The sequence below is a fragment of the Brassica rapa genome, chromosome A04, assembly GCF_000309985.2.
Source record: "Brassica rapa cultivar Chiifu-401-42 chromosome A04, CAAS_Brap_v3.01, whole genome shotgun sequence".
NCBI lineage: Eukaryota > Viridiplantae > Streptophyta > Magnoliopsida > Brassicales > Brassicaceae > Brassica > Brassica rapa.
In genome coordinates this window covers 408,212-435,272 of record NC_024798.2, presented here as the reverse complement: position 1 = coordinate 435,272, position 27,061 = coordinate 408,212, and the positions used below count along the sequence as shown (strand labels likewise).

The window sequence follows — 27,061 nt, the reverse complement described above, 5'->3', positions numbered from 1 at the left end:
TATGCAAAAAACACGTGTAAATCATATTTTAGTGAAATCATGAAAGAATTTGATACATAAAAGACAATTCGATCAATCTTTCTATATTAAAACAAACCTAGTAATGTTACAAATATTAAGGATCATTACAAGTTCTATGTAAAGAGAGAGAGAGGAGTACTAAGCCAAGACTTGTTTGATCTTCTTCTTCTGATCGTCAGTGAGTGAAGAAGGAAACAAAACCTCAAAAGTGACAAAGAGGTTTCCTTTCTTTGTGCTGTAGTGAAGTGGCATCCCTTCTCCTTTGAACTTCTTCACTTCCTTTGGCTTTGTAATTCCCTATTCCACACACACACACATCATATTCACTTCATCAGATAACCAGTTTCGAGTTTTTTTTTGTGGTGCAGAGAGAGAGAACGTTAGAGTTTACCTTGGAACCGATGTCAACATCGTGATCATCCAAGTGTTTGAATGATTTCTCAAAACCAACTAGCGCCTCAACCTGAAAGGTGTTTATTTTTAAGCAGAATCAATAAATAGATAAGTAGAGATACAGAAGATGTTGGTGGAATATTAAATGTACCAGTGTAATGTTGACGGTCATGTGTAGATCGTTGCCATCTCTCCGGAAACGGGCATGTGGTGCAGTTTTGATTCGGAACTGCCAAAATGTACAATAATACAACGGTTAAAATCCTCTGATCATGAAGATAATTGAAACTTAGGGAAGAGGACTAACCTTAAGGTCACCAGGGTCACCGTCGAGAATGGGTTCACCATCTTCGTAGAAAGACACTTCCTGAAAGGAGAGAGAGAGAGAGAGATTGATAAGCTCACAGTATCTAAGGTTTACAAAAATAAGGGTGTGGAGAGTTTACTTCTCCATCTTTCATGCCTTTCTCGATGTCAACTGTGACGAAGTATCCTTCCCGTTCGTATTTGACATTTGGGCATTTGTCACAGACCTGGAACGAGAGGAAACAGGTTGGGGTGTTTGATACTGGACTCAAGAGGACGATTTTGAGAGAGAAAATGCCTTTATTACCTGCTCTGTCATCTGTTGGAACATTCCAGGACCAACTTGTCTGTGATAAACCTCATTCCTGCAGTTGCACTTTCTCTTTCCAGGAGCTGGTTTTATTTCATTCTTCTCCCTCCATACCTTTGATAGTTTAAGAAACCAAATGTTTTAAGGCTAGTCATTTTCATGTGCATTTTGTCTCAGAACCGAGCTACTCTATACTCCAAAACTTAAATATGTTCACTAGCATAAATGAATCAAAGCAAGACCAAGTGATGATGACAACATCCTGAAAGGGGGGGGGGGGGGCTTAACAAACCTTGACAGAGCCTCCCATGTACAAATCTTCAAGAGTGGCCTCAAGTTCCACAATCACGTCATCACCCTTGACCACCTTCTCTTCTTCCTCCCTCGAACCACCACCACCAAAAAACCTAACATGCGCAATAATAATATCAGCACCCACCAATAGCATTCTATTAAACGAACTTTTAGGAAATTTTTCGCACTAAAATAAATACCCTTTAAATAAAAATCAAGAAAACGATTAAAAACTCTCAGGAAAATGTCATCCAAAACCCATTCTTAGCACTAGTTTGAACCTAAAGAGTAACCATTTAGGAACTATTGGCACTACAGCAAAGACCTTTAACATGACCAGATTCATCAGTATCCACTATCCATGCATAAACAAAACTCCATTTCTTTATTCCATAATTAGTTTAAAAAAAAAAAAAAAAAAAAGAGGGAACTTACTGGCTAAAGATGTCCTGCATATTCATGCCCCCACCTCCACCTCCACGTCCACCATTAGCAGCATGCTGTTTAAGCCCTTCTTCACCATACTTGTTATAAATCTCCCTCTTCTCCTCATCCGATAGCACTTCATAGGCTGTTTACAACAACATCAACACACAGTCAATTTCAAAACGATCAAAAGTGTCAATTTCAGAAGAAGAAAAAAAAAATAGGAACCGTTGTTGATGTCAGCGAACTTGCGAGTAGCTTCCTCGTTGCCTTGATTCTTATCGGGATGATACTTCAAAGCGAGTTTGCGATAAGCTCTCTTGATCTGCTCGTCAGACGCGCCTTTAGGAACTTGCAACACATCGTAGTAGCTCTTCCTGATATCGAAAACGCAACGTTACAACATTATATAAAAAAGAGATTCATAAGTCGAGAGAAAGTGATTATTACCCTGCAATGACGCAGATGGCGTAAGAGAGTGCGAACAGTACGATACATAGCTCTGACCACCGAATCGCCATGGAAGCTGGAGATCCCCGCAGAGAGATTCGTTACTACTAGGGTTGCTCCAACCTGAGATTTAACAAGAACCCAAGCAAGGAACGTCGAATCCCTTTTCGCGGAAAGATTCAAAAAAGAAAAGAAAAAAGGTAAGTGGTCGGGTTTACGTGTAAATTGCAAGGCTTAACCAATCAGAACGAAGTCTCTGACAAGTATTACCAATCAATATAAGCCACGTGGATACAACATCGCAAGATCGCTGATTCTTCTTTCTTTTTTCCTTGACTTTATCAGTACGACGTGGTTCGTAGAGATATATTTTTTAACGAGGCCCATTTTTGCTGAAGCAGTTCTTTTAACTCCACTTAAAATGCGTCTAGTCTACCATTCAATTTGCTTACAGTAGCCTAATAATAATGAGGAGCTTGAAGATGCAACTTGCCGATGCATATAGAGAGGAGGAGTAGTTCTGGAGACAAAAATGCAGAGAGAAGTGGTTAAGGGAGGGTAATAGAAACATCAAATTCTTCCATAATGTAGTAAAAGGATGCAAGGTTTTTTTTTTGATCACAAACTTACTTTCATTCATACTCAAACTTCATCACTACAATAGATAGAGGGAATTATCCATCCTCTTTGGCCATAAACATAGCATACAATACATAAATAAACTAAACAAGATAGGTCTTCAATCGAAGATGACAGCGAATTCAAGACGGTGCTTGAATGCGTCGAGGGAAACTTTCCGACAAAGTCGAACAGCGGAAGAATAGTCACATAGTGTGACGTTAAGGTCCAGATCTCATCAACGAGAAAAACCGAAGTAATCTCGATTGCATCTTCAGGTCCCGTGGAGACCGCTACGCAAGATAACAAAACGATGAGGAAACTGAAGCAGACGCTGAGCAACGAGACCAAGGAAACTCCTCTTTCTATGGAAAGAAGATATGGTGGTAACAGTTTCTCCTCAAAGGAGGAGTATGATCGAATGAGGACCGAGCCCGGTAAACCCTCGGGTAACTTTTTCCAACAGGAAAAGTCTAAGCTTGTACTACACGGAGGAGGGAATCCCGTAAATCCACCGGAATTCTCTGCGTAACTGACCCAATCACCAAACGACATAACATGTCGAATCAAATTTTCTTCTATAGATCTGGATCCTTGCAGGTAAATTGTTGAGCTAACAGGTTCAAAACTACAGATGGGCCAAGCCCAAATATAAAAAGATATCACCTTGATAAGTGCTGTCAGCATGGGCCGGATTACGAAGGATTTGGGCCGTTCGTCGGCGCCATGAAAGAGGTCGCCGGTAGAGCTTCGCCGGAGCGGAAGCGAACCGCCGTTCGTGAAGCTTCTAGATCTGACGCCGGTTTGAAGAATAGGAGCAACCCGCGGTGGTTTGTGGGACTCAAGTCTTGCCTGAGACCAGGGGTTTGAGTTCGTCGTCTGATATCGACGCTTTGATAACAATTGAACGGCTTGGACATAGTGCACACTGTGACTTGTCTGACGGCGAACAGAAGGAGATACGTCGGCCTTTGAATCCGAAGACCGAAGAATTGCGGTGGCGAGAGAATCCTCTCGACTCATCGCTGGAGTAAAGATTAGTCGGAAGGAAAGGACCACCGGAAGAAGCACAACAAAGAGTCCCCGTCTTCGTCGTAACGTCTGTCGAGTTCGCCTTCCTCCCACCATCCAATTAACACGAGCAAATAAACAATACATAGAACAGTGAAACAGGACCACGAGAGCGAGGGAGACGAGTAGCTTTGTCGAGAAGGCCCAGCGCCGGCGAGATGCGCCGTTGCCGGCGCCGAGGTGAATAGATCTGGTTTGTGCCTCGAGCACCGTGTCTGGGAGAGTCTTAGGTTTCGCTTTTGTGTAAAATTACTCAATGATATCTATAAAAGGATGCAAGGTTAAAAACAGAATCCTGATGCTTATCCATGAGTTAGGGAATGAGCATTTCTCACAAGGTTCAAAGGGAGACATTGCGGTTTCTTATTTCCGTGAACTGTTTCTCAGCTCCAATCCCTTTGACCTAGAGTCTCTTTTCCTGTAGCTGCCTAACAAGATCACAGATGATATGAACATAGACCTCACTTCTCCAGTGTCTGCAGAAGAAATCAGAAAAGCAGCTATGAGTGTTAATGGTGGAAGCGCACCAGGGGAAGATGGTCTCACAAGTTCATTCTATCACAATTATTGGCACATAGTTGTACATGCGATCACTGAAGAAATATTGGGTTTCTTTGCCACAGTGGTGATCCCTGAGGGGTGGAATCACACTCAGTTGAGCCCCACTCCAAAAGTATCAGAGCCTTGCCGTATGCAGGACATGAGACCAATCAGCTTATGTTCGGTTCAATACAAAATCATCTCCAAAATTTTGTGCAACCGGCTCAAGGTAATCTTGCCATCAGTGGTGTCTGAAACTCAAGGCGCGTTTGTCTCAGGCCGTCTTATCTCGAACAACATAATCATAGCTCGTGAGATGGTGCTTTCTTTACGCACAAATGAGAGAGTGGCGGGGGAATACATGGCTATTAAAGCTGACATGTCTAAGGCGTATGACCGCATGGAGTGGTGCTTCATGTAGACTCTCTTGGAGAGATTGGGGTTTGATAGGGTATGGGTGCGTTGGATCATGGTGTGCATCATGGCTTTATCAAGCCTGAGCGTGAGTTACGGCAGGGAGATCCCTAGTCTCCTTTCTTGTTTATTTTATGTGCTGAAGCCCTAGTGAATTGCTTGAACAATGCAGCTGAAGCCGGTAAGCTACATAGTATTGAAATAGGAGTTAGAGTACCTTCGGTTCATCATCTCCTTTTCGCTGACGACAGCTTGCTCCTATGTAAAGCAAATGTTTTAGAGGCTGAGGAGATACTGAACTGTTTTAAATTATACGGAGATGCATCGGGACAAAAGATCAATTTCGAGAAGTCTTCAATCATCTTTGGTTCTAAGGTCCCTGATGAGTCTAAAGGACTAGTCCAGCTGACGATGGGTACTACAAAAGAATGAGGAGAAGGGAACTATTTGGGACTTCCTGAGTGCTTCAGTGGCTCCAAGAGACAGCTTTTGAGCTTTTTTCGTGGTAAGTTGCAGGGTCGTCTGAACGGTTGGTTTGCGAAGTCTTTATCTCAGGGAGGGAAGGAAATTTTACTTAAATCAATCTGTTTGGCTTTGCCTATCTACGCGATGTCATGCTTCTGTTTGCCTAAGGATACTTGTGCTCGTTTGAGGAGTGCTATGATTGAGTTCTGGTGGAGCAGCGGGAATAATAAGAAGAAGATTGCTTGGGTGGCTTTGTAGAAGCTATGCAAATCTAAAGATCAGGGAGGTTTGGGTTTTAAGGATTTGGAGAAGTTTAACCAATCTCCTAGCTAAGCAAGCGGCGCGTATTCTGAACAATCCCGACTCCCTCTTTGCTCAGGTTTTGAAGCAACGCTACTTCCACAACAACTCTTTTATGAAGGGAGGGCTTGGTTCTCGACCATCATTTGCCTGGAGGAGCATTATTCATGGCCGTGACCTTCTGCAGCAAGGTTTGGTTAAGAAGATTGGTAATGGAATGGACTTTAAGATTTGGTGGGATCATTGGATCATCGATGGGATTCCTCGTGTTCTAGAGTATATAGTGAATTATGTTGTGGACTTAACATTGAGTGTCAACGACTTGATGGATCAACAAGGAAGAGCTTGGAATATGGCTTTAATCCTTGATACCTTCAGTCAAAAAGATGCAGAGATTATTCTTAAGCTCACACCAAATGCTGATCAGGCGGATGAGGTCTGCTGGGGCTTCTCTAAAAATAGAGATTACACGACGAAAAGTGGGTATGCTGTGCTAGATGATATTGAAGAGTTGAACTTGCCCCATGGTACTACCATCCCTCCTGTTGAGAAACAGCTTTGGTTAGCTCTCTGGAAGTCAAAAACCTCTCCGAAGTTAAGACATTTCCTTTGGTGCATTCTCTCTGGAGCTCTAGCAGTTAAAGAAAGGCTGAGATCAAGAGGCATTCATCTGAACAGCACGTGCTCTTCATGTAATGGGGCTCCGGAGGATATTGGCCATGTTCTGCTCCATTGCAAGTTTGCTAAGGAAGTATGGTCTCTCTCTCAAGTCCCAATGCCTCCCTCTGGTTTCTGGTCAAACTATGTTTTCTTGAACCTACACCACTTGATAGCGTGTAGTAGAAAAAAGAATCTACCTCAGGTGGCTGGTAAGTCTTTTCCATGGATCTTGTGGCATATCTGGAAAGCTAGAAACAACTTATGTTTTGAGCATGTTAGACTAGATCCGACTAATGTACTGGAAAACGCTATCATAGAAGCTGAGGTTTGGTTTGAAATACAAAATACCTCTCCGGCTGTGGCTTATACGACGGGTCTTCAAGGCTTGAATTCTGTTGTTTGGTCCAAACCGCCGACAGGGTGGCTCAAGTGCAACGTCGCTTCGTCTTGGTCAGAACACCTGCGATCCTCAGGTGGTGCTTGGTTGTCTCGTAACTCATCAGGAGTCGTAGCTTTCCATAGTAGAAGAGCATTTTCTGGAATGGGGAACTCACTACTAGCGGACTTCACCACTCTCCAGTGGGCGGTCGAAGCGATGGTTAGCTTACGAGTTGAGAAAGTTGTGTTCGAAACTTCTTCGGAGGTTCTCTGCCACTCCTTCACACAGCCTTCTCATGATTCTTTCATCAGTAGCTTGGTCTTCACGTCGTCCTTCAGAGAATGGAGACTGGAGCACGTGTCTCAGGATAGAAACAGTGTGGTCTCTCAGATCGCTTTAAGTGTCTTGAGAGATGGCCGCCTGCAATTCTATGTTGCTTTAGGAGACCCTTCTTGGCTAGAAAGGACAATCGATCATGAAGCGGTTATCCCCCATCACTGATCTGCTCTATAGCAGTACTAGTCTAGTTTTGGAGGCGAGGGCCTATATTGCTACCTACTGGTAGTTTATTTTTATGAATCTTCCTTCTATTTGGTTATGTACTTATTGTTTCAAATTTGGCTTATGGTTGTACGTTTATGGGACCTTGTCCTCTCTTGGGTGTCTTTCCCACCTAAAGTTTTAATGATAATCCAGTGTTAAAAAAAAAAAATTAACATCCGGTTACCCAGTTTCTTTTTTTAATTAACGTCATTTTCAGTGTCGGTATACCTCTTTGGTGGGCGACCGTGTGTATGGGGAAGCATGTTTATGATCGTGCATCACACTAATATGAATACAAAAACATGATTTTCTATTATTCACTTGTAATGATAACAATTTTAAATTCTTCATTACTCGTTAACATTTTCTTATAAAACCCCATTTGATGTAATCATTTTCTTCATCCCACTTAGAAACAAACAAAAGAACTAGCGTAAGGTAAAAGAAAGGCCACACTCTCAGCAATGGCGATAAAAAGCACCTCCTTGGCCATTTGCCTCCTCTTTTCTTTGGCCACCATAGCCACTGCTTACTACTCTCCCTCATCTCCTCCGGTTCACCAATCACCAGAATACAAACCCACGCTTCCCCCTCCGGTTTACATCCCCAAGCCTACACTCCCACCTCCAGTTTACACTCCACCTGTTTACAAGCCAACCCTTCCCCCTCCGGTCTACACCAAACCAACTCTTCCACCTCCCGTATACACTCCTCCCACCAAGCCATATGTCCCAAAGCCAACCTACACTCCACCCACCAAGCCATATGTTCCAAAACCAACATACACATCTCCCACCAAGCCATATGTCCCAAAACCAACCTACTCTCCACCCACCAAGCCATATGTCCCAAAGCCAACCTACACTCCACCCACCAAGCCATATGTCCCAAAGCCAACCTACACTCCTCCCACCAAGTCATATGTTCCAAAACCAACATACACTCCTCCCACCAAGCCATATGTCTCAAAGCCAACTTACACTCCTCCCACCAAGCCATATGTTCCAGAGATTCTTAAAGTTGTTGATGGCATCATTCTTTGCAAAAACGGTTATGAAACCTACCCAATTCAAGGTATAAATACATACTTAATCTTCCATAATCAAATATCTATGAAAAAATTACAAAAAAAAAGTATTTCTAATCTGAAAACATGGTTAATGAAATTCATGTAGGAGCCAAGGCAAAGATCGTGTGCTCTGAGCCCGGATCATACGGGAAGAAGGATGTTGTGATCTACAGCGATCCAACTGACTCTAAGGGATACTTCCACGTGGCGTTGACCGACATCATCAAGAACCTACTTCACTGTCGTGTCAAGCTCTACACATCTCCAGTTGAGACTTGCAAGAACCCAACCAATGTCAACAAGGGTCTGACCGGAGTTCCATTGTCTATGTACGGATACCGTTACCACTCCGACAAGAACTTGAAGATCTTTAGCGTCGGACCTTTCTACTTCACCGGTCCCAAAGCAGCCCCCACCATTCCCAAATACTGATGATCACATTATATGGTGATGATCTTGCATGATATGAGGTCACGTTGGTCAATTTTTTTGTTTCGAAACTTTTCCCTTCTAAATGTTCCTGTGTTTCTCTGTACCAATTTCATTTGATTCATTGCATTACCGATGCAACCGTTCTTTTTGGTTATGTTATGTTTTCCAAATTGTATTTAAGAAAATTATCTGAGGAACGTCTTTGTTTGATCTACGCGACTGCTTATATAAAATATATAAGAAATTTAATACTAACAAGAAATTTTGTCGTCATTATTATAAAAGTTACTTTGGTAGAGATTGTTTGTAATTTGTTGATTGTTCTCAAGATAGAACGTCGTTTCTTCTTCTGTTGTGAATGCTGTGTGGACTTGTGTCTAAAGAATCTATGAACAACTACTTCTCTTTATGTTGCTTTAAAAAAAAAAAACTATTTCTCTTTATGGACCCAATTAGAAACCATAGTTTACGAGTCTGATGCTAAACTGTCATTAACCATAGATTGGTTGCACGATATAATTATACAATACGAAAATCACACGAACACTATGAATCGGCACTAATTTAATCGTGGAACCAAGTCTAGCCCTTGTGTATATATATATATATATAACATCATAGAATCAGTATTTCTTATATTGCAGACAAGTTGATCAGTGCTAGCTGGATGACTAATTAGTTGGTCAACGTATAATAAATATTATCGAACTCGAGGGTCTTGCTGCGCAAGTTTTCCAAGATTAACTTAATCAAATTTTGAGTTTGTTCTACGGGTGCACTAGAATGCATTTTTAGAATAAAAACTTCATGGATACTTAATTTCTTTTCATTTCACAAAATGTTCACCAGTTACAATAAAAACAAAAAAGAATATTTCAACCATTCCAGTTCCAAAAGAATAACAACAACATTCATATGAAAAATCATTCCACATCAAAATAGTTTTGGAATCAGTGTCGGTCCGAAGAGAAACATTACAAGCACCCTACAGCCCAAAAAAATACTTGCATAAATCAGTTTTTTGAAAAAAAAATTATCTATAAAATTTATAAAAGTGGCCAATTTTTTTAAAAAAAATTGTTTGTAGTTATTTTTTATGTCAGGACTGGGACTGTCTCGAATAAGTGGAATAATAATTTCATTCCATTGGATTCCATTGATTATTATTCCTTTAGTTCCACTTATTCTTTTTATTAACATCCAGTTACAGCCATAGTTGTTATGCTATAATATTGTCAACTATAAACGAGCTTAAGGAATCTTTTCTAATCAATTTTCATTCCAAAATTATAGGCATTGGGTTCAAGTCCATATTGGAAATGGCATGCTCAATCATCAAGTCATGAACAAGCTTGTTCTGATCTGTGAACAAGTTGCATCGTACGTATCATGATTAATATTATTAGTTAACGAGCGTCCGGTTGCCCCAAAAAAAAAGTTAATTAACGTCTTTTTCAGTGCTCACATACAGCTTTTTGGTGGGTGACCGCGTGTATGGATATGAATGGGGAGCATGATTTTTTGATCGTGCGTCACACTAATATGAATACCAAAACATGATCTTTTATTATTCACTTGTGATGATAACATTTTTAAATTCTTCATTACTCGTTAACATTTTCTTATAAAAACCCCATTTGATGTAATAATTCTCCTTATTCCACTTGAACACACAAAACACAACTAGCGTAAGGCAAAAGACAGGTATGCTCTCTACAATGGCGATAAAAAGCACCTCCTTGGCCATTTGCCTCTTCTTTTCTCTGGCCACCATAGCCACTGCTTACTACTCTCCCTCATCTCCTCCGGTTCACCAATCACCAGAATACAAACCCACGCTTTCCCCTCCGGTTTACATCCCCAAGCCTACACTCCCACCTCCAGTTTACACTCCACCAGTTTACAAGCCAACCCTTCCACCTCCAGTCTACACTCCGCCGGTTTACAAGCCAACTCTCCCTCCTCCGGTCTACAAAAAGTCTCCTAGCTATCCTCATCCTTCATATGTCCCAAAACCAACATACACTCCACCCACCAAGCCATATGTCCCAAAACCAACCTACTCTCCACCCACCAAGCCATATGTCCCAAAGCCAACCTACACTCCACCCACCAAGCCATATGTTCCAAAACCAACATACACACCTCCCACCAAGCCATATGTCCCAAAACCAACCTACTCTCCACCCACCAAGCCATATGTCCCAAAGCCAACCTACACTCCACCCACCAAGCCATATGTCCCAAAGCCAACCTACACTCCTCCCACCAAGTCATATGTTCCAAAACCAACATACACTCCTCCCACCAAGCCATATGTCTCAAAGCCAACTTACACTCCTCCCACCAAGCCATATGTTCCAGAGATTCTTAAAGTTGTTGATGGCATCATTCTTTGCAAAAACGGTTATGAAACCTACCCAATTCAAGGTATAAATACATTCCCCAATTAAATATCTATGATTACAAAAAAAAAACTAATCTGAAAACTCGGTTAATTGAATTCATATAGGAGCAAAGGCAATGATTGTGTGCTCCGAGCCAGGATCATACGGGAAGAAAGATGTTGTGATCTACAGCGATCCAACTGGCTCTAAGGGGTACTTCCACGTGGCCTTGACCGACATCATCAAGAACCTACTTCATTGTCGTGTCAAGCTCTACACATCTCCGGTTGAGACTTGCAAGAACCCGACCAATGTTAACAAGGGTCTCACTGGAGTTCCATTGTCGATGTACGGACACCGTTACCACTCTGACAAGAACTTGAAGATCTTTAGCGTCGGACCTTTCTACTTCACCGGTCCCAAAGCAGCCCCCACCACTCCCAAATACTGATGATCACATTAATATGGTGATGATCTTGCATGCATTATATATGAGGTCACTTTGATCAATTTATTGTTTGGAAACTTTTCCCTTCTTCGAAATGTTCTTTTGTTTCTTTGTACTAATTTCATTTGGTTCGTTGCATTACCGATGCAATCTTTTTTCTTGGTTATGATATTTTTGCAATTGTATTTGATAAAATTATCTGAGGAACGTCTTTGTTTGATCTTTACGACTGCTTATATAAATATATAAACAATTTAATATTAATAAGAAATTTTGTCGTCATTATTATAAAAGTTACTTTCGTAGAGATTATTTGTAATTTGTTGATTGCTCTCAAGATAGAACGTTTCTTCTTCTGTTGTGAATCCAGTGTGGACTTGCGTCTAGTGAATTCATGAACAACTATTTCTCTTTATGGAATAAACCATAGTTTACGAGTCTAATGATATACAGTCATTAACCATACTCCATAGATTGATTGCACGATATACTTATCTAGTATATATTGTAGATCCGAAAATCACAACTCTATGAATCAGGCAATCAGCACTAATTTAGTCGTGGACCAAGTCTAACCCTTGTATATAAATAACATCATAGATTCAGTATTCTTATATTGTAATTTGTAGACAAGTTGATCAGTGCTAGAGCTAGCTGGATGACTAATTAGTTGGTCAACGTATAATAAATGTTATCGTGCTCGAGGGTCTTGCTGCGCAATTATTCCAAAATTAACTTAGTCAAATTTTGAGTTTGTTAATATTATGTTTACATTCCTATTTGGAATTATGTTACATGGATATCTAGACGTATTATGTGTATGCATGGGATATCTAGCCTTTACGTAGGATTTTGTTGCTATGCTAATATTGTCAACTATAAATGAGGTTAAGGAATCTTCTAATCAAACTCATTCAGAAACTATATACATTGGGCACATATCCATCTTGGAAAAGGCATGCTCAATCATCAAGTCATGAACAAGTTTGTTTTGATCTGTGAACAAGTTGCATCGTACGTATCAGAGTATAAAGTGATAATATTATTCATTGAAGAAGCGCCACATTTAAAATTTTCACATATTTAACATACATGACAGATGATTTGATTCTTCATTTAATTTGTAATTCCGAATCCGAAGGGGAAGAGAGGGTCGTAGGCCGAGTCGCCAACGTTCATCGGAAGCTGAACCACACTCTTCATCCACGTGCGAGGCAAAGTGCCGGTGAATGGATGATCACCAAACAAAACATCAGCGACTCCTTGTCCTTCAGTTCCCGGAAGCCAAGCGACCGCAACAGCGTCGATGAAGTCAATGTACGCCTCGATCATGAGAGGACGTCCTGTGACTAGGACCACTACACACTTCATACCACTAGCACACGTGTGGCTGATCGTGTCTGGACCTGGTGCGGCCATGTTTAGCGTGGTGCTGTCCCCTTGTGACTCTGCGTATGGAGCTTCACCTACAACCACAATTGTGTATGCTGCGTCGGCATGAAGCTTAGCTGTATTTTGGTTTGGTTCCTCCACGTAGACAACTTCAGTGGTGGCATCCACTGTTTTCATGATTCCTTCCAAGATTGTAGTTCCTATATATGTTTTGAAAACAACATTTTAGCGTAAACATCACTATATCATAATGCATGTGTGAACGGACTAATATTATACGTATATCTTTAGACATTTATTTGTATTACCTCTGGTTTTACCGGTAGGGAGGTTCATGGCTTTGTTACGAGAGATGTTTTCTCCGGTTCCGTTGAATCCTTGCCAAGTGAGAGTAAAGCCACCACATTGCCAACCCATGTTGTTAGCGTGTGCGCCAGCAACAACGATCTTTTTCACCTTCTTCGGGAGCGGAACAATTTTATCGTTGTCTGTCTTCCCGTTCTTTAGAAGCACCATTGATTTCCTCACCGCCTCTCTCGCTACTTCTCTATGCGCCTACAACATTGTGTTAGTATCCCACATCACTTATATGTTTATTAAGACTAACTATAACAGTTTTGTTGTAATTTGTGTTCACGTGGTCTAATATGAAATGGTGGCTGATATTAATATTTTTTTATGTTGTTTACCACATATTCTGTATCATAGACATCTATTTGCTCCCTTAATCCCACATCCCTTGTGTATAATAAGACTAACTATAATAGTTATGTGGTATGTTCACATGGTCTAATATGTAATGATGACTAATATTAATTTCATTTATTGTGTGTCCACATGCTATCTATCATGCATGCATATACATCTTTTTGTTCCTTTAAAATGTTTAATATAATAATAGATATATATATATATCTAATACAAGTTTAGACATGGTTAGAAAGTACAATTGAATTTACCTCAGATCCAAACTCAGCGGCAAGACTACTTCCCTCTGCAAATGGATTCTCAAAGAGACCGAGAGAGAATTTGACCCTCAAGACTCTTCGGACAGCATCATCTATACGGCTCATAGGAATGTATCCACCGTTCACTAGGTTTGTCAATTTTTCCAAGAACTCTTTGTACTCCCATGGAACCATAACCTACATTTTTAAAATCCCTTATTTTAGAGTCTAAACATTTGTAGCATATCAAGAACCTGTTTATTGATTCTTGAAAATGAAAAAAAAAGAAAGAAAAAGAAAGAAGAGAGCCAACCATGTCAATGCCGGCATTAATAGAAGCTTCGATAGAGTAAGTGTAATTTGCTCTAGGTGGAGTTGTGATCTTATCAATTCCAAGCCAGTCAGAGATAACAAAGCCTTGGAATTTGAGTGTGTCCTTGAGGTAATCAGTTAGCATTGCTCGGTTTGCGTGCATCTTAACACCGTTAAGACTAGAATAAGAAGCCATAATTGATGCGATCCCTTTCTTTACCGCTAACTCGAAAGGAGGCATATGGACATTAAAGAGAGTAGCGTTGTCAACAACAGTGTTGTTCTCATTGATTCCATCTATCGTTCCTCCATCCCCAACAAAATGTTTGGCGCAACCAGCCAGTTTAGTCCTGATCGCGTGGAGATACATTTTCACATTAGTTAATTAGTGATCAATAGCATTAAAATATTTAGGTTTAAAACTAATTAGTTACTTGAAATCAGCGACGTAGGGAGCATTTCCCTGTAATCCATCCATGATACTTTCGGTCATCAGATTCACAAGTTTCGGATCTTCACTATAGCTCTCATAACACCTTCCCCATCTAGGATCTCTGCATACCGCAACACAAGGCGCGAAAGCTTGCGCGATTCCTGTAGCTCTTACTTCAAGCGCGGTGATAGCTCCAATCTTCTTAACAAGCTCAGGATCTCTACAACAAGACGCATTCACAGTCAATAAAACTATAAAACGCAATAGGGTATTTCTACATGTATATATATATATGTTACGTTTCATTTAAATATATATATATACCTAGTGGCACCAAGACCTATGTTGTGGGGGAAGATGGTGGCATTGATAAAAGTGTTGTGGCCATGAACCGCATCAATAGCGTAAAGCAAAGGGATTCCAAGCCTCGTGGAAAGACTCAGTTTCTGCATGGTGTTCGCTAGTTCAACCCGCTTTGCTATATTAGCCCCAGTATCATAAGGATTGCTCAAAACACTTCCTATACTCATGCACCAATACAAATCATAAATCATTTTTTTTATTCGATATTTGGATATATAACAAATAGTTTTGTTTGTAACATACCGATCATGTACTTTGTGAAGATTTCCTGGCCAATACTGGGATTGGGATATGAGAAGTTGAACCTATCAACTTGACACATTTGACCAAGTTTCTCAGGTAATGTCATTCGTGTTAGCAAGTCCTCTACTCTCTCTTCAACCGCTGCTTTTGGATCTTTGTACTTAATGTAACCTCTGGCGGCTGCGGTAGCGTCTCCGTAACGACCGGCGAACAATAAAGCAATCGCCGCGAACAAGAAAAAGCTCCTGACGCCGGCCATTGGTGGAGACCCTCTCCCTTAATTAATCAGAGAGAATTCAGAATATTAATTTTTCTAAAAAATTAGTAATAATAATATTTCTAAATCCTGAATTGAAAGTAAACATGGATGCATCAATTTATAGTATTTTCTTTTCAATTAAAAAAAAAAATAGGCCGTTAATTAATCCCAAACGGCAAAAAAAATTAGCGACTGTTATTTCTTGGCGCTCTAATTTTTAACCGGACAGTTGTGCGAGCTTAATCTTAAAATGAAACTCAACCGTCGATCTCCCCACCAACGACTTAAAACGGTTTCTGTTAATGAAATCAAAATTACCTGTAATTGTTGGGCCGAGTTTTAATTGGGCTTTAGATTATTTCGGCCCAACTAGTATCAGACAAAGATAGCGAATCTATCGAGTGTGTTGTTGTGTCTTGACATTTTAGGACCAAGATTACGCGTCTAGAAGAAGACAGGCAGGCATGTTCTGTCTGACACATTTCAAATATTTTTTAAATCATTATTTACTTCTTTAATCCAAATCCAATACTCGTTGATCCTTTCTTTTACGTGGTTAAATATCATAAACGCGTATAATTAATTCCTGTCGTCAAATCTCGTTAGATTTTCCTTAAAATTCTCTCTCTTAGATTGTGTCTGAATCTGGACAAGATCCGGGTGTTGGAAAACCAGAAGAAGAAGATGATAGAGAAATGCATAGGAACGCAGCGTCTTAGGAGATTACAGAGAGTCTGGCGTCAAGGAAAGGTGACGCTTCTCTGCCTCGTTCTCACCGTCGTCGTCCTACGTGGCACAATCGGAGCAGGTAAGTTCGGTACGCCGGAGCAAGACATCGAGGAGATCCGCGAGCATTTCTTCTACTCCCGCAAACGCGCCGAGACTCACCGCGTCCTCGTCGAGCTCTCATCCTCCTCCAAAACGACGTCGTCGTCGGCAGCTGGAAACAGCAACAACAACAACAACTACGAGACCTTCGATTTCAAAAAAATATTCGCTGACGAAGGAGACGAAGAGAAAGCTTTAGACCGGAGTAAACCGTATTCTCTCGGTCCGAAGATCTCCGATTGGGACGAGCAGAGGCGCGATTGGCTGAAACAAAACCCTAGCTTCCCTAACTTCGTGGCGGCGAACAAGCCTAGGGTTCTTCTCGTCACAGGCTCGGCTCCCAAGCCGTGCGAGAATCCCGTGGGAGACCATTACCTCTTGAAATCGATCAAGAACAAGATCGATTACTGTCGGATCCACGGGATCGAGATCTTCTACAACATGGCGCTGCTCGACGCGGAGATGGCTGGGTTCTGGGCTAAGCTTCCGTTGATTCGGAAGTTGCTATTGTCTCATCCCGAGGTCGAGTTTCTATGGTGGATGGACAGTGACGCGATGTTTACGGACATGGTGTTCGAGCTTCCGTGGGAGAGGTACGAGGATTACAACCTCGTGATGCACGGTTGGAAGGAGATGGTTTACGATCAGAAGAGTTGGATTGGTTTAAACACCGGAAGCTTCTTGATTAGGAACTCGCAGTGGGCCCTTGATCTCCTCGACGCTTGGGCTCCCATGGGCCCTAAAGGGAAGATCCGGGAAGAAGCGGGTAAAGTCTTGACCCGGGAACTTAAAGACCGCCCCGCGTTCGAAGCGGACGATCAGTCGGCGATGGTTTATCTTCTCGCGACGGAGAGAGAGAAGTGGGGAGGGAAAGTTTATCTAGAGAGTGGCTATTACTTGCACGGTTACTGGGGGATTTTGGTGGACCGGTACGAGGAGATGATTGAGAATCATAAACCGGGTTTTGGAGACCATCGGTGGCCGCTCGTGACTCATTTCGTGGGGTGCAAACCGTGCGGGAAGTTTGGGGATTATCCGGTTGAGAGGTGTCTCCGGCAGATGGATAGAGCGTTTAATTTCGGAGACAATCAGATCCTTCAGATGTATGGGTTCACGCATAAGTCGCTAGGGAGTCGGAGCGTGAAGCCAACACGCAGCCAGACGGGCAGGCCGGTTGATGTCAAGGACGAGTTTGGGCTGCTTCATCCACCGTTTAAAGCGGCGACGTCAACGTGAAGGAAGAATGTTGTTTTCTTTAGGACACACATTAATGTTTCATTCCTTTTTTTTATTCATTTGTAGTTTCCTTAATTAAGTTATACTACTATGATCTCGGAGTCGTGTATGAAAGAGTATCTAGTGATTTTCTTGTACATAATCAATTTAATGATTTACTTATCATTAGCCGATGCTTTTAAGTCGTTAATGGTAACTTGTTGGAGGAAAAAGGGATAGAAGATTACTCTTCTTTTTAAAATTCCAAAGATAAGCGGGTTTAAGCCAAAACTTTTGGTTATTACGTTAACGTTACATATGTTCAGTGTAATTTCATAATATTTAAATAAATGCTCAGAAGTATATATTTTATTACCTTTGTTCCCGTGACTTTTGGGTTATACGTGTGTGCCTGATACCAAATTTACAAACTCACAGTAGATATGAAAGTGTTTACGATCGAAGGTTTATTGATACAGTGTTTCAGGTAAGGCACGAATAATTTATAACACAAGATTTTTATTTTGTTAACGACACTCAAAGAATATTACAAAGGATTCAATAGACTTTTTAGGACTTAACTTACTCAACTCACTTAACACACTCCAAAGCTTTTTATTTATAGTACAACGCTTAAAGAATATTTCGTAGAATATTTCTCTAGATATTTGACATCTTACATTTACACACTACACAATTATTTAGTTAACATCTTACATTACACACCACATATCATTGATGTTGACTCTCTTAGAGTATCTCTAATTCATTTCTACATTTGTCTTTATAATAGCATTTAGAGGTAAATCTAAAGCGTTATTCTATTTTTTCCTAAAAAATAAAAATTGCTATTTTTTTTTTTTTTTTTTTTTGCTAAATATGTTAATATCATTTATGAAAATGAAGATAGTACAACTATACAAGCTTCTACCTAACAAAGAATGTCCCTGGCAAAAAGAAAGAAAAAACAGGAACATCTTAAGAAGAGATTTATCCACTCACAGTTACGAGCGTGAATGAATCAAAGAAGAAAACTTTAGGTTACAGTCACCAAGGCTCTAAATCAGATAAGCCACTTAGCCATGAAGTTTATGAAGTTCTTCCTCCTCCTTCTCGCGTGGATAGCATTGAGGACCTGTCGATTGATATCTTTGAAGACCGACATTGGGGGAATCAAAGTCTGGTTAAAGAGAACGTTGTTTCTCTGCCTCCAGATGTTATAAATGACCGCTTGTGCGACCAACATTTTGAGATTTGGTGGAGCATTTGAGTTCGAGTTTGCCCAAGACATTAGGCCTGTCCAAGTAGTAAACAATGGCTGAGAGATGCGAATCCTTCTAGATACCTCCAGCCAGATAGTGGTAGCATACTGACAAGAGATTAGCAAGTGATCTCTGGTTTCCACAGCGGTTGTACATAGGCAGCAGGTGGTGGGAATTTGCATTCCCCAATTTGCTAGCCTTGCTCTTGTTGGGAGACGATTTAAGTGAGCAATCCACATGTTGAAGGCATGCTTGGGGGTTGCCCCTTTGAACCATAAGAAACTTGCCCATCTCTGTTCTTCCCCTTTTGGACGTAGAACTTCCCAAGTTTTTGCAGTAGAGAAACTTTCCTCTTCTGAAATGGTGCGCCATTTGTAGCAGTCTTCCTCTGGTGATGTTGATGGTAACCTTAGAACCGAGATGAATGCGTGGAGTTGTACCTCCTGGTCAGATCTCGGGTGTGGCAACAACCAACCTGAAGTATTGCAGGCGTTTGATACAGTGGCATCGATGCTTAGGCGAAGTCTCCTAGGGCCATCAGCACCAATACAGTTGATTAATGGTCCCAAGGGTGACCAGTTATCAAACCAGAAGCTTGTTTTAGACCCATTTTTAACCTCTGACACCAGGAATTGAGCAGCCACAGGTCGAGACCTAAGAATACAACGCCAACTCCATGACTGTGTTGGTGACTCAACCTGTGACCAGAAGTGGTAAGATGAATTGAAATCGTGCTGTTTGTGCCAAGCCACCCACAGTGATCCACTTTCTGAAAACAGAAGCCATACCAATCTCAAAATAAGCGTTTTATTCCATACTTGAAACCGACGCAGACCCAAACCTCCTTCATCTTTTGGTAGACATACTGTTTCCCACGAGACTTTTGAGCATGTCGGAGAGTCTGTTTTGCCAGACCAGAGAAAACGAGAACAAAGGGATTCTATTTTCCTAATGCACCCTTTGGGAAGCATAAAAGTAGAAGTCCAGAAATTGACAGTTCCGGTGATTACCGTGTTGAGAAGCAAAGTTCTACCTGCAAAAGACAGAGCTTTGGTGGCCCATGTGTTGAAGCAGATTGTTAACTAATCAATCAATGGTGAGTATTCTGAGATCTTCAACTTTCTGCTCATTAGTGGTAATCCCAAGTAACGGACCGGGAGAGAGCCAATAGGAAAACCATATTGCGTGAGCTGATTGCACTCTTCTTGGTTCAACCCAGCATGAAACAACTCAGTCTTAGTCCTATTCATGTGCAAACCAGACCAGCTTGCGAAATCCTCCAATGTCTCATTTATGCCATAAAGTGAGTTTCCACTTCCATCAAAGAAGATCATGACATCGTATGCAAACATGAGGTGGGAAATGCCGATTTCTTCAGTATTTGGGTGGTAACGAATATAACCAGAGCCGTACCTTGATTCAAGCAAGCTAGAGAAAACCTCCATAGCCAGAACAAACAAATACGGGACAGGGGGTCTCCTTGGCGCAAACCTGTGGTACTGCTGAAGAAACCGTCAGTTTGACCATTTATTGAGATGGAGAATGACGGAGAAGATATACACTCAGATATCCAATTAACAAATCTCTCCGGGACACCAATAGCTTGTAGAGCAGCAATAACAAAATCCCATCTCACTGAATCAAAAGCCTTGCGCAAGTCCACTTTTAACATGGCACTTCTCTCCACCTGCCTCTTGTTATAACCGTGAACGATTTCAGTAGCCAGCAATACATTTTCGGTGAGTAAACGTCCTGGCATGAAGGCTGACTGAGAGTGGCTAATAACATGCTGTAGAATTTCTTTTAGGCGACCTGCTAACAATTTTGATATGACCTTGTACACTGTATTTAAACAGGAGATAGGTCTGAAATCTGTCGTCTTTGCAGCATTTGGAATCTTGGGAATGAGGACTAGGTTGGTTGCGTTCCACTGTTTGAGAAGAGATCCTGAAACAAAGAACTCAGACACCGCAGAAGTCACTTCACCCCCTACCACTGACCAGCAATTCTTAAAAAATTCTGAGGTGAAACCATCCGGCCCGCTTGCTTTGTTCGATGGTAGGCTGAAAAAAGCTTGTCTGATCTCTTCGTTGGAGAAGGAGGCTTGAAGCATTTCCTTCTGCTCATCAGTGCAGCGGTAATTCAGTAGCCGATCTATATCATGTTGGACAAACATTGGAGGCACGATTTCTTTCCCAAGGAGGTCGCTGAAGTAGCAGACACACAACTCTTGAATTTCAGTCTGAGTTTCATATCTATTACCATGGTCATCCTCGAGGAAATGAATGTGATTTGCGGCTTGTCTTGCCATTGCCATCCTGTGGTAAAATGGTGTATTCTGGTCGCCTACTTGGAGCCAGGACACTCGAGATCTCTGTAAGAAGAAAGATTCCTCAGCCGAGACAAGAATTCTCCATTTCCGCTCTAATTCCAACTCCAATTCACCATTCAAAGAGGAAGGGTGTTCAAGTGTTCTTCTCTGCGCAATAACGAGGGAGGCGTGAGCTTCTTCTGTTCTTTTCTCCAAGTCTGAATAATTAAGCTTACTGAACTGTCGAATCTTAGATTTTAGCATTTTAAGCTTTCGGGAAACTCGGAACATTGAGGATCCTAGAACCGAGGTTGAGAACCATTCATGAGCTACCATGGGCAAGAAGTCCTCATTCTGGAGAAGATAATTGTAGAAACGGAACGGCTTCTTTTGTCTTTGTGACCCAGAATCCATCTTTATTCCCATTGAAGCATGATCCGAAAAATCAGGTTCACCAAATAGAGCCAAAGAGAGAGGAAACTTCAGCAACCATTCATCACTGACTAGGACTCTATCAAGCTTTTTTGCAATAGGCTCTGATTTTCTTTTATTCCACCAAGTATATGTGGATCCTCTGTAATTGAGATCAACAAGAGAGGAATTAACCAGAGTCTCAGAGAAAAATCTCATATTCAGATCCATGTTTTGACTAGCTGCTGCAGAATGCTCAGACGGCCGCGACACTTGATTAAAGTCGCCCAACACAGACCAGGCCCTTCCGACCACACGCTGATCATGAGCTAAGGAAACTAGCTCATCCCATAGAACATTCCTTGTAGCCTCATCATTTGAAGCGTAGACAAAAGAGACTATAATTGGAGAGACAGAATTAGGCAGGATCACTTCACAGGTAACCATCTGAAGTGATTTCGAAATGATCGTTACTCGAACACTAGGATGCCAAAGAACCCAGATTTTTCCTAGCTCCGAGTAACTGTAATTGTTTTCAAAAGACCAACCAGGCAGCACTGAGTTGACCAACTTCTGCTGCTTAATCTGCTGAACATGAGTTTCCAAAAGGTTCCCAAAGAGGCAGTTATTCTTTCTAATCCATTTCTTAAAACCACTACGGTGAGAAGATTTATTAAAACCCCGAACATTCCAACAAAAAAGTTCTGTACACATTAAAAAGATTTTAGTGGGATTTGGGAAAAATTCCCCGACCATTTCTGGCCTTTCTTCGTGAACGGACTGGGATATACTGACCCTCTTCAAGTTCATTATCAGAAGAATAAACATCTGAGGAATCAGAGGAAGCTTCAGAAACAAGAGAGAGTCGATGTTCATCGCTTGAATCAGCATATGCTATGCCTTTTCCTTTCAGGTCTTGGGCCGGCTTAGGAACAGAAGGAGTCACAGTATTCTGATCAGACACTGAGATAAGGCTCCGCTGGGGGACAGAAGAACCAGCATAAACCTGGTCTGTGATAGGCGCTTGGATATGCTTTGAACTTTGCTGACCTTCTACTCGAGGTTCTTCAGGTCAAGGCTTAGCAGAATGTCTGCGTCTTTTGGTCTTAGGAGCAGACTTCGTTCTAAGGCGAGGGCAAGTTTCAGCAGAATGACCAGAAGAGTTACAGTCTGAGCAGGTGATCGGAGCTAACTTACATCTCTTCACACTGTGCCCAATCTCTTTACAGTGGGAACACACAGGAGGCATCCAAGGACTAGACACAGCAACGCGACTTATCTCCCCGGATTCAAATTGCACATTAACTGCTTCAGGGAGAGGAACTCGTGGGTCAATTATTGTGAACACCTTTGCCACTTCCAGATTTGTTTTATTTGCAGTTGCAGGGTGTAGAAATTTGGGATCTCCGACCAAACCTGCTATTCGCTCTAGACCATCTTCATTAAAGAACTGAAAAGGGACATTTCGAAGCTCTAGCCAGATTGGTGCCGACTTGAGTTCCGGCTTCTGAGGGATAAAGCTTGGTTCCCAGTTAGCCACAAACATTGTCTGACCTTCGATCTGTCATAGACATTTCTTAAGAACCCGCCTCCTAGTAGACACGTTTGGAATACGGAAAAGGAAAGCATTTCCTTCCAATTTTGAGACTGTGATATCCCTGAACTGCTTACTCCAGATCCCGTTCACTATGTTGTGTATAAGGCTTTGAGGTGGAGCGTCATGGTAGAATTGCCCTATGACAAACGATTCCCATGATTTTTTGTGTTTTGCAATCACCGAGTTTGGGATTTTCACACATACTTCTCCTGAAGGGAGTGTGAAAGGCTCCCCCTTTCTCCGTAGTTTCTTGCATTTACCGTCAAAGAGTCCCACCCAGTCATCTTTAGCAGTAACCGGGTTGTTTACTCTGACTTCTGAGGAGCTTGGTTGAGATTTTCTAAAGGAATACATTTGGCTGCTTCATCCGTCGTTTACAGCGGCCAAGCTAACGACGTCGACGTGAGGAAGAGTATTATTTCATATTTTAGGACACATTCATTTCTTTATTTGTTTGTAGTTTCCTTAATTAAGTTATACTACTATGATCTTGAGATCGCCCATTGATGGTGGAGTCGTGTATGAAGAGAATATCTAATGATTTTCTTTTACATAATCATTTTAATGATTTACGTATCACTCGCAACAGGATATTTTTAAGCCAAAAAGAAGGATTCGTAACTGTTATTACGTTACATATGTTCAGTATAATTTCTCAATATTTAAATCAGTGCTCAAAAGTATAGTTTATTACCCTTTGTTCCCGTGACTTTTGGGGGTTATACTTGTGTGCCCGATATTTTCAATAATTTACCCCTATACCCAAAACTTAATATTATTAGTTATGTACCCAAAACTCTGTAGTTTTTACATATGCTCCCGTATCTTTCTTATACTCAAAACGAGACGGAAGAAACTAAAACAAAAAAAATGAAAGCTTTCTCTGTGTTATCCATTTCTGTGGTCATCGTTTTGGCAACAAGTCACATTGATGCTTTCACAAGAGACGATTTTCCAGAGGATTTCCTCTTCGGAGCTGCCACGTCTGCTTATCAGGTTCCACTCTTTTTCTGTGATCTTTCCTTTTTTTTTTGCTATTGGAAAAAGGGAAGTGTTAGAAGATGGTGAAACTACAACCATCAAGTTGTTTTATAAGGTTTTGCCTTTTCTTGTTTTGAACTGTGTGGGGAGATATAGTGGGAAGGAGCTGTTGATGAGGATGGAAGAACTCCTAGCGTTTGGGATACTTTCTCACCCTTTGGTAAGAAAAAAAAAAAGAGAGAGATGTTCATATATTTTTGACCAAAAAAAAAGAGTATGCCATAGTCATATCATAGCTTACCATGTGGTTCCATTTCATTGGCATTTAAAAAAATAAAAATATTGAGTGAGTCGTTTCTTATCTGAGAACCTTTTGATTAGATTCATAGATCATGGTTGAGTATGTTTTCTTGCAGATAACATGGACAATGGAGATATAGCATGTGATGGATATCACAAATACAAGGTGCTTTTTTTTTCTTCTCTTCTTTGTTTTGCTCTGTTCTTGTTTTATAAGCCTCTAGCTTAGCTTTGTTTTCTTATGCTCTATTGTTATTGTGGGCTTTTGCAGGAAGATGTTAAGATAATGGCAGAAATGGGATTAGAAGCATTCAGATTATCTATCTCATGGTCAAGGCTTATACCTAGTAACACCTCCTCTTCTGGTTTCTTGACTTGCAAGTTTAAAACCCCTTTTCACTCTTAAACCATATTTTGTGCGACTGTTGTGGTTTCTCAGATGGAAGAGGACACATCAACCCAAAAGGTCTACTGTTTTACAAGAACCTCATCAAAGAACTACTAACCCATGGTGAGATTGTTTTTCCTTAATAATCACAATTAATTAAAGCTAATCTCATTCTTTTTGATATATTTTTTTGCGAAACAGGAATAAAACCACACGTTACACTATACCACTATGATCTCCCTCAGGCTCTTGAAGATGAGTATGGAGGATGGATCAACCGCAAAATCATGTATATAATAATTCTGTTCTAATATTTTTGTTTTTAATGATGAACTGAAGAAGAAAAAAAAAGATTGTTGGTTGCAGAGAGGACTTCACTGCTTTTGCAGATGTTTGCTTCAGAGAGTTTGGTGAAGATGTGAAGCTATGGACTACAATTAACGAAGCTAACATATTCGCCATTGGAGCTTACAGCGAAGGAATATTGCCGCCAGGACATTGTTCTAATTCCAAATACGTCAATTGCTCCACTGGAAACTCTTCAACTGAACCATATATTGCAGGCCATAACATATTGCTAGCTCATGCCTCTGCTTCAAACTTGTATAGACTCAAGTACAAGGTACACAAATACACACATATATAGGTCTACTCTTAGGCTTTTGAATCCTAATGAACATAATAATATGATGGTGCAGAGTAAGCAGAGAGGATCCATAGGCCTTTGCATATATACATATGGGTTATTTCCTTATACTAGCTCCAAGGAAGATGAGATAGCAACTCAGAGAGCTAAAGATTTCTACTTTGGCTGGTGAGGATGATATTTTTTTTTTCGTTTCAGTGACGTTGAGGACAAAATCTGAATATGATATAATACAGGTTGTTAAAGCCTTTGGTGTTTGGTGACTATCCGGATGTGATGAAGAGAGTGGTGGGATCTAGGTTACCTGTTTTCTCAGAGGAAGAGTCAGAGCAAGTTAGAGGATCATCTGACTTTGTAGGAGTTATCCATTACACGACACTGTATGTCACAGAGAGTAGACCCACGCCTTCTATCCTTCTTAGGAACCAAAGTTTTTCCACAGACATGGGTGTAGAGACTATCTGTAAGCTTTACTTGCTTTTCAAGTATTAAGTATATTATCCACTCTTTCAGCTTATGAATGTTCTTCTTGTGGATAGCCATTGGGAACTCTGTTCCATGGGGTTTTGAAGGTGTCTTGGAGTATTTGAAACAGAGCTTCAACAATCCTCCTATCTACATTCTTGAAAATGGTCACTCTCTTTGGCTCTGTCTTTTGGCTCTGTTTTGTTTGCTTTGAAAGCAATCCTTCTTCTTGTTTTTAAGATTGCTTCCAGTTGCCAACAGGTTTAGCTACGAAACATGATTCGACGCTACAAGATACATCAAGAGTTGAATACATTCAAGGTTACATTGGTGCTATGTTGAACGCCATCAGGTATGATTGGTATAAATGGTTTAACTCTGGCTGACTGAGTAACTCTGAAGAATCTTTTTGAATGATTTAGGAATGGATCGGACACGAGAGGTTACTTTTATTGGTCGATGATAGACTTGTACGAGCTATTGGCTGGATACAGGCTCAGCTTTGGATTGTACTATGTGAATTTCAGTGATGCTGGTCTCAAGAGGTCTCCAAAACTCTCTGCTTCTTGGTACTCTGGTTTTCTCAATGGTACAGTTGATGTTGCTCCTCGGGATATTACTCAGCTGCAGAGCCACTCTTCTGGTTTGTCATCTTTGTGATGTTAGTTACCTATATATCTAAAGATTCTGGTTAACAACACTCAAACACAACCACATAAGCTTCCCCCCGGAAGGAAAATAATGTTTACATATTGTTCAAACAAGCAAAAGCGCATCTGGTGTAGTGGTATCATAGTACCCTCCCACGGTACTGACCAGGGTTCGATTCCCTGGATGCGCATTTGTTTTTGTCTATTTAACCTTTTTTTTCACAATAGAAATCCTTTCTCTAAGTTCCTAGGTTGTTGTGTTACAAAAAAAAAAAGTTCCTAGGTTGTTAAAAGCTTTTGAGTGTTTGGATTCAAAGCTTACGTTGGAGTTTTGCTCAGAGCTATTGTTTTTCAATGATTTCTTAAATCTATTAAAAATATGGACTAAAAATATCAGTCAGTAACCGGATAGGTAAAGATGTTTGGTTTGGTTATGGATGTTTCTCAATATAGGTTTGTATAAAACAGTAACGATTTCATTAGAAAACTCTTATTTTAAGCAAATAACTCTCAGTTGATTTTTTGTTCCAAA

The 27,061-nt window shown here is 40.8% G+C and overlaps 6 protein-coding genes and 1 non-coding gene across 7 annotated transcripts; 4 read left to right on the top strand and 3 right to left on the bottom strand.

Annotated features, from left to right (window-relative positions):
* On the bottom strand, positions 1–2,442 carry LOC103862783 (dnaJ protein ERDJ3B). The gene is made up of 10 exons (XM_009140477.3): positions 2,201–2,442; positions 1,979–2,127; positions 1,760–1,895; positions 1,323–1,437; positions 1,028–1,144; positions 861–947; positions 722–781; positions 566–643; positions 413–484; positions 1–318 (listed from the first exon to the last, which is right to left on the bottom strand). Exons 1-10 carry the CDS (start codon positions 2,269–2,271, stop codon positions 160–162), a joined length of 1,044 nt encoding a protein of 347 aa, XP_009138725.1. The 5' UTR covers positions 2,272–2,442; the 3' UTR covers positions 1–159.
* A 6,850-nt stretch (positions 2,443–9,292) lies between these two features.
* Positions 9,293–11,750, top strand: LOC103862782 (proline-rich protein 3). The gene is made up of 2 exons (XM_033290829.1): positions 9,293–11,121; positions 11,204–11,750. The coding sequence occupies exons 1-2, from the start codon at positions 10,398–10,400 to the stop codon at positions 11,527–11,529; spliced, it is 1,050 nt and encodes a 349-aa protein (XP_033146720.1). The 5' UTR covers positions 9,293–10,397; the 3' UTR covers positions 11,530–11,750.
* A 799-nt stretch (positions 11,751–12,549) lies between these two features.
* LOC103862781 (beta-glucosidase BoGH3B) lies at positions 12,550–15,564 on the bottom strand. The gene is made up of 7 exons (XM_009140475.2): positions 15,217–15,564; positions 14,935–15,130; positions 14,612–14,830; positions 14,179–14,527; positions 13,878–14,063; positions 13,227–13,473; positions 12,550–13,118 (listed from the first exon to the last, which is right to left on the bottom strand). The coding sequence occupies exons 1-7, from the start codon at positions 15,473–15,475 to the stop codon at positions 12,643–12,645; spliced, it is 1,932 nt and encodes a 643-aa protein (XP_009138723.1). The 5' UTR covers positions 15,476–15,564; the 3' UTR covers positions 12,550–12,642.
* Positions 15,565–15,811: 247 nt separating this feature from the next.
* Positions 15,812–17,714, top strand: LOC103862780 (xyloglucan 6-xylosyltransferase 1). The gene has a single exon (XM_009140474.3). It carries the CDS (start codon positions 16,160–16,162, stop codon positions 17,537–17,539), a length of 1,380 nt encoding a protein of 459 aa, XP_009138722.2. The 5' UTR covers positions 15,812–16,159; the 3' UTR covers positions 17,540–17,714.
* A 4,860-nt stretch (positions 17,715–22,574) lies between these two features.
* On the bottom strand, positions 22,575–23,048 carry LOC108871600. Its single transcript, XM_018658278.1, has one exon. It carries the CDS (start codon positions 23,046–23,048, stop codon positions 22,575–22,577), a length of 474 nt encoding a protein of 157 aa, XP_018513794.1.
* An 845-nt stretch (positions 23,049–23,893) lies between these two features.
* LOC103862779 (beta-glucosidase 10) lies at positions 23,894–26,772 on the top strand. The gene is made up of 12 exons (XM_009140471.3): positions 23,894–24,095; positions 24,237–24,300; positions 24,497–24,546; positions 24,652–24,727; positions 24,820–24,891; positions 24,970–25,057; positions 25,135–25,390; positions 25,467–25,582; positions 25,651–25,877; positions 25,954–26,046; positions 26,141–26,231; positions 26,302–26,772. Exons 1-12 carry the CDS (start codon positions 23,913–23,915, stop codon positions 26,537–26,539), a joined length of 1,554 nt encoding a protein of 517 aa, XP_009138719.2. The 5' UTR covers positions 23,894–23,912; the 3' UTR covers positions 26,540–26,772.
* On the top strand, positions 26,650–26,720 carry TRNAG-CCC. The gene has a single exon. It is a non-coding gene; the product is annotated as a tRNA-Gly (tRNA).
* Positions 26,773–27,061: the final 289 nt, after the last annotated feature.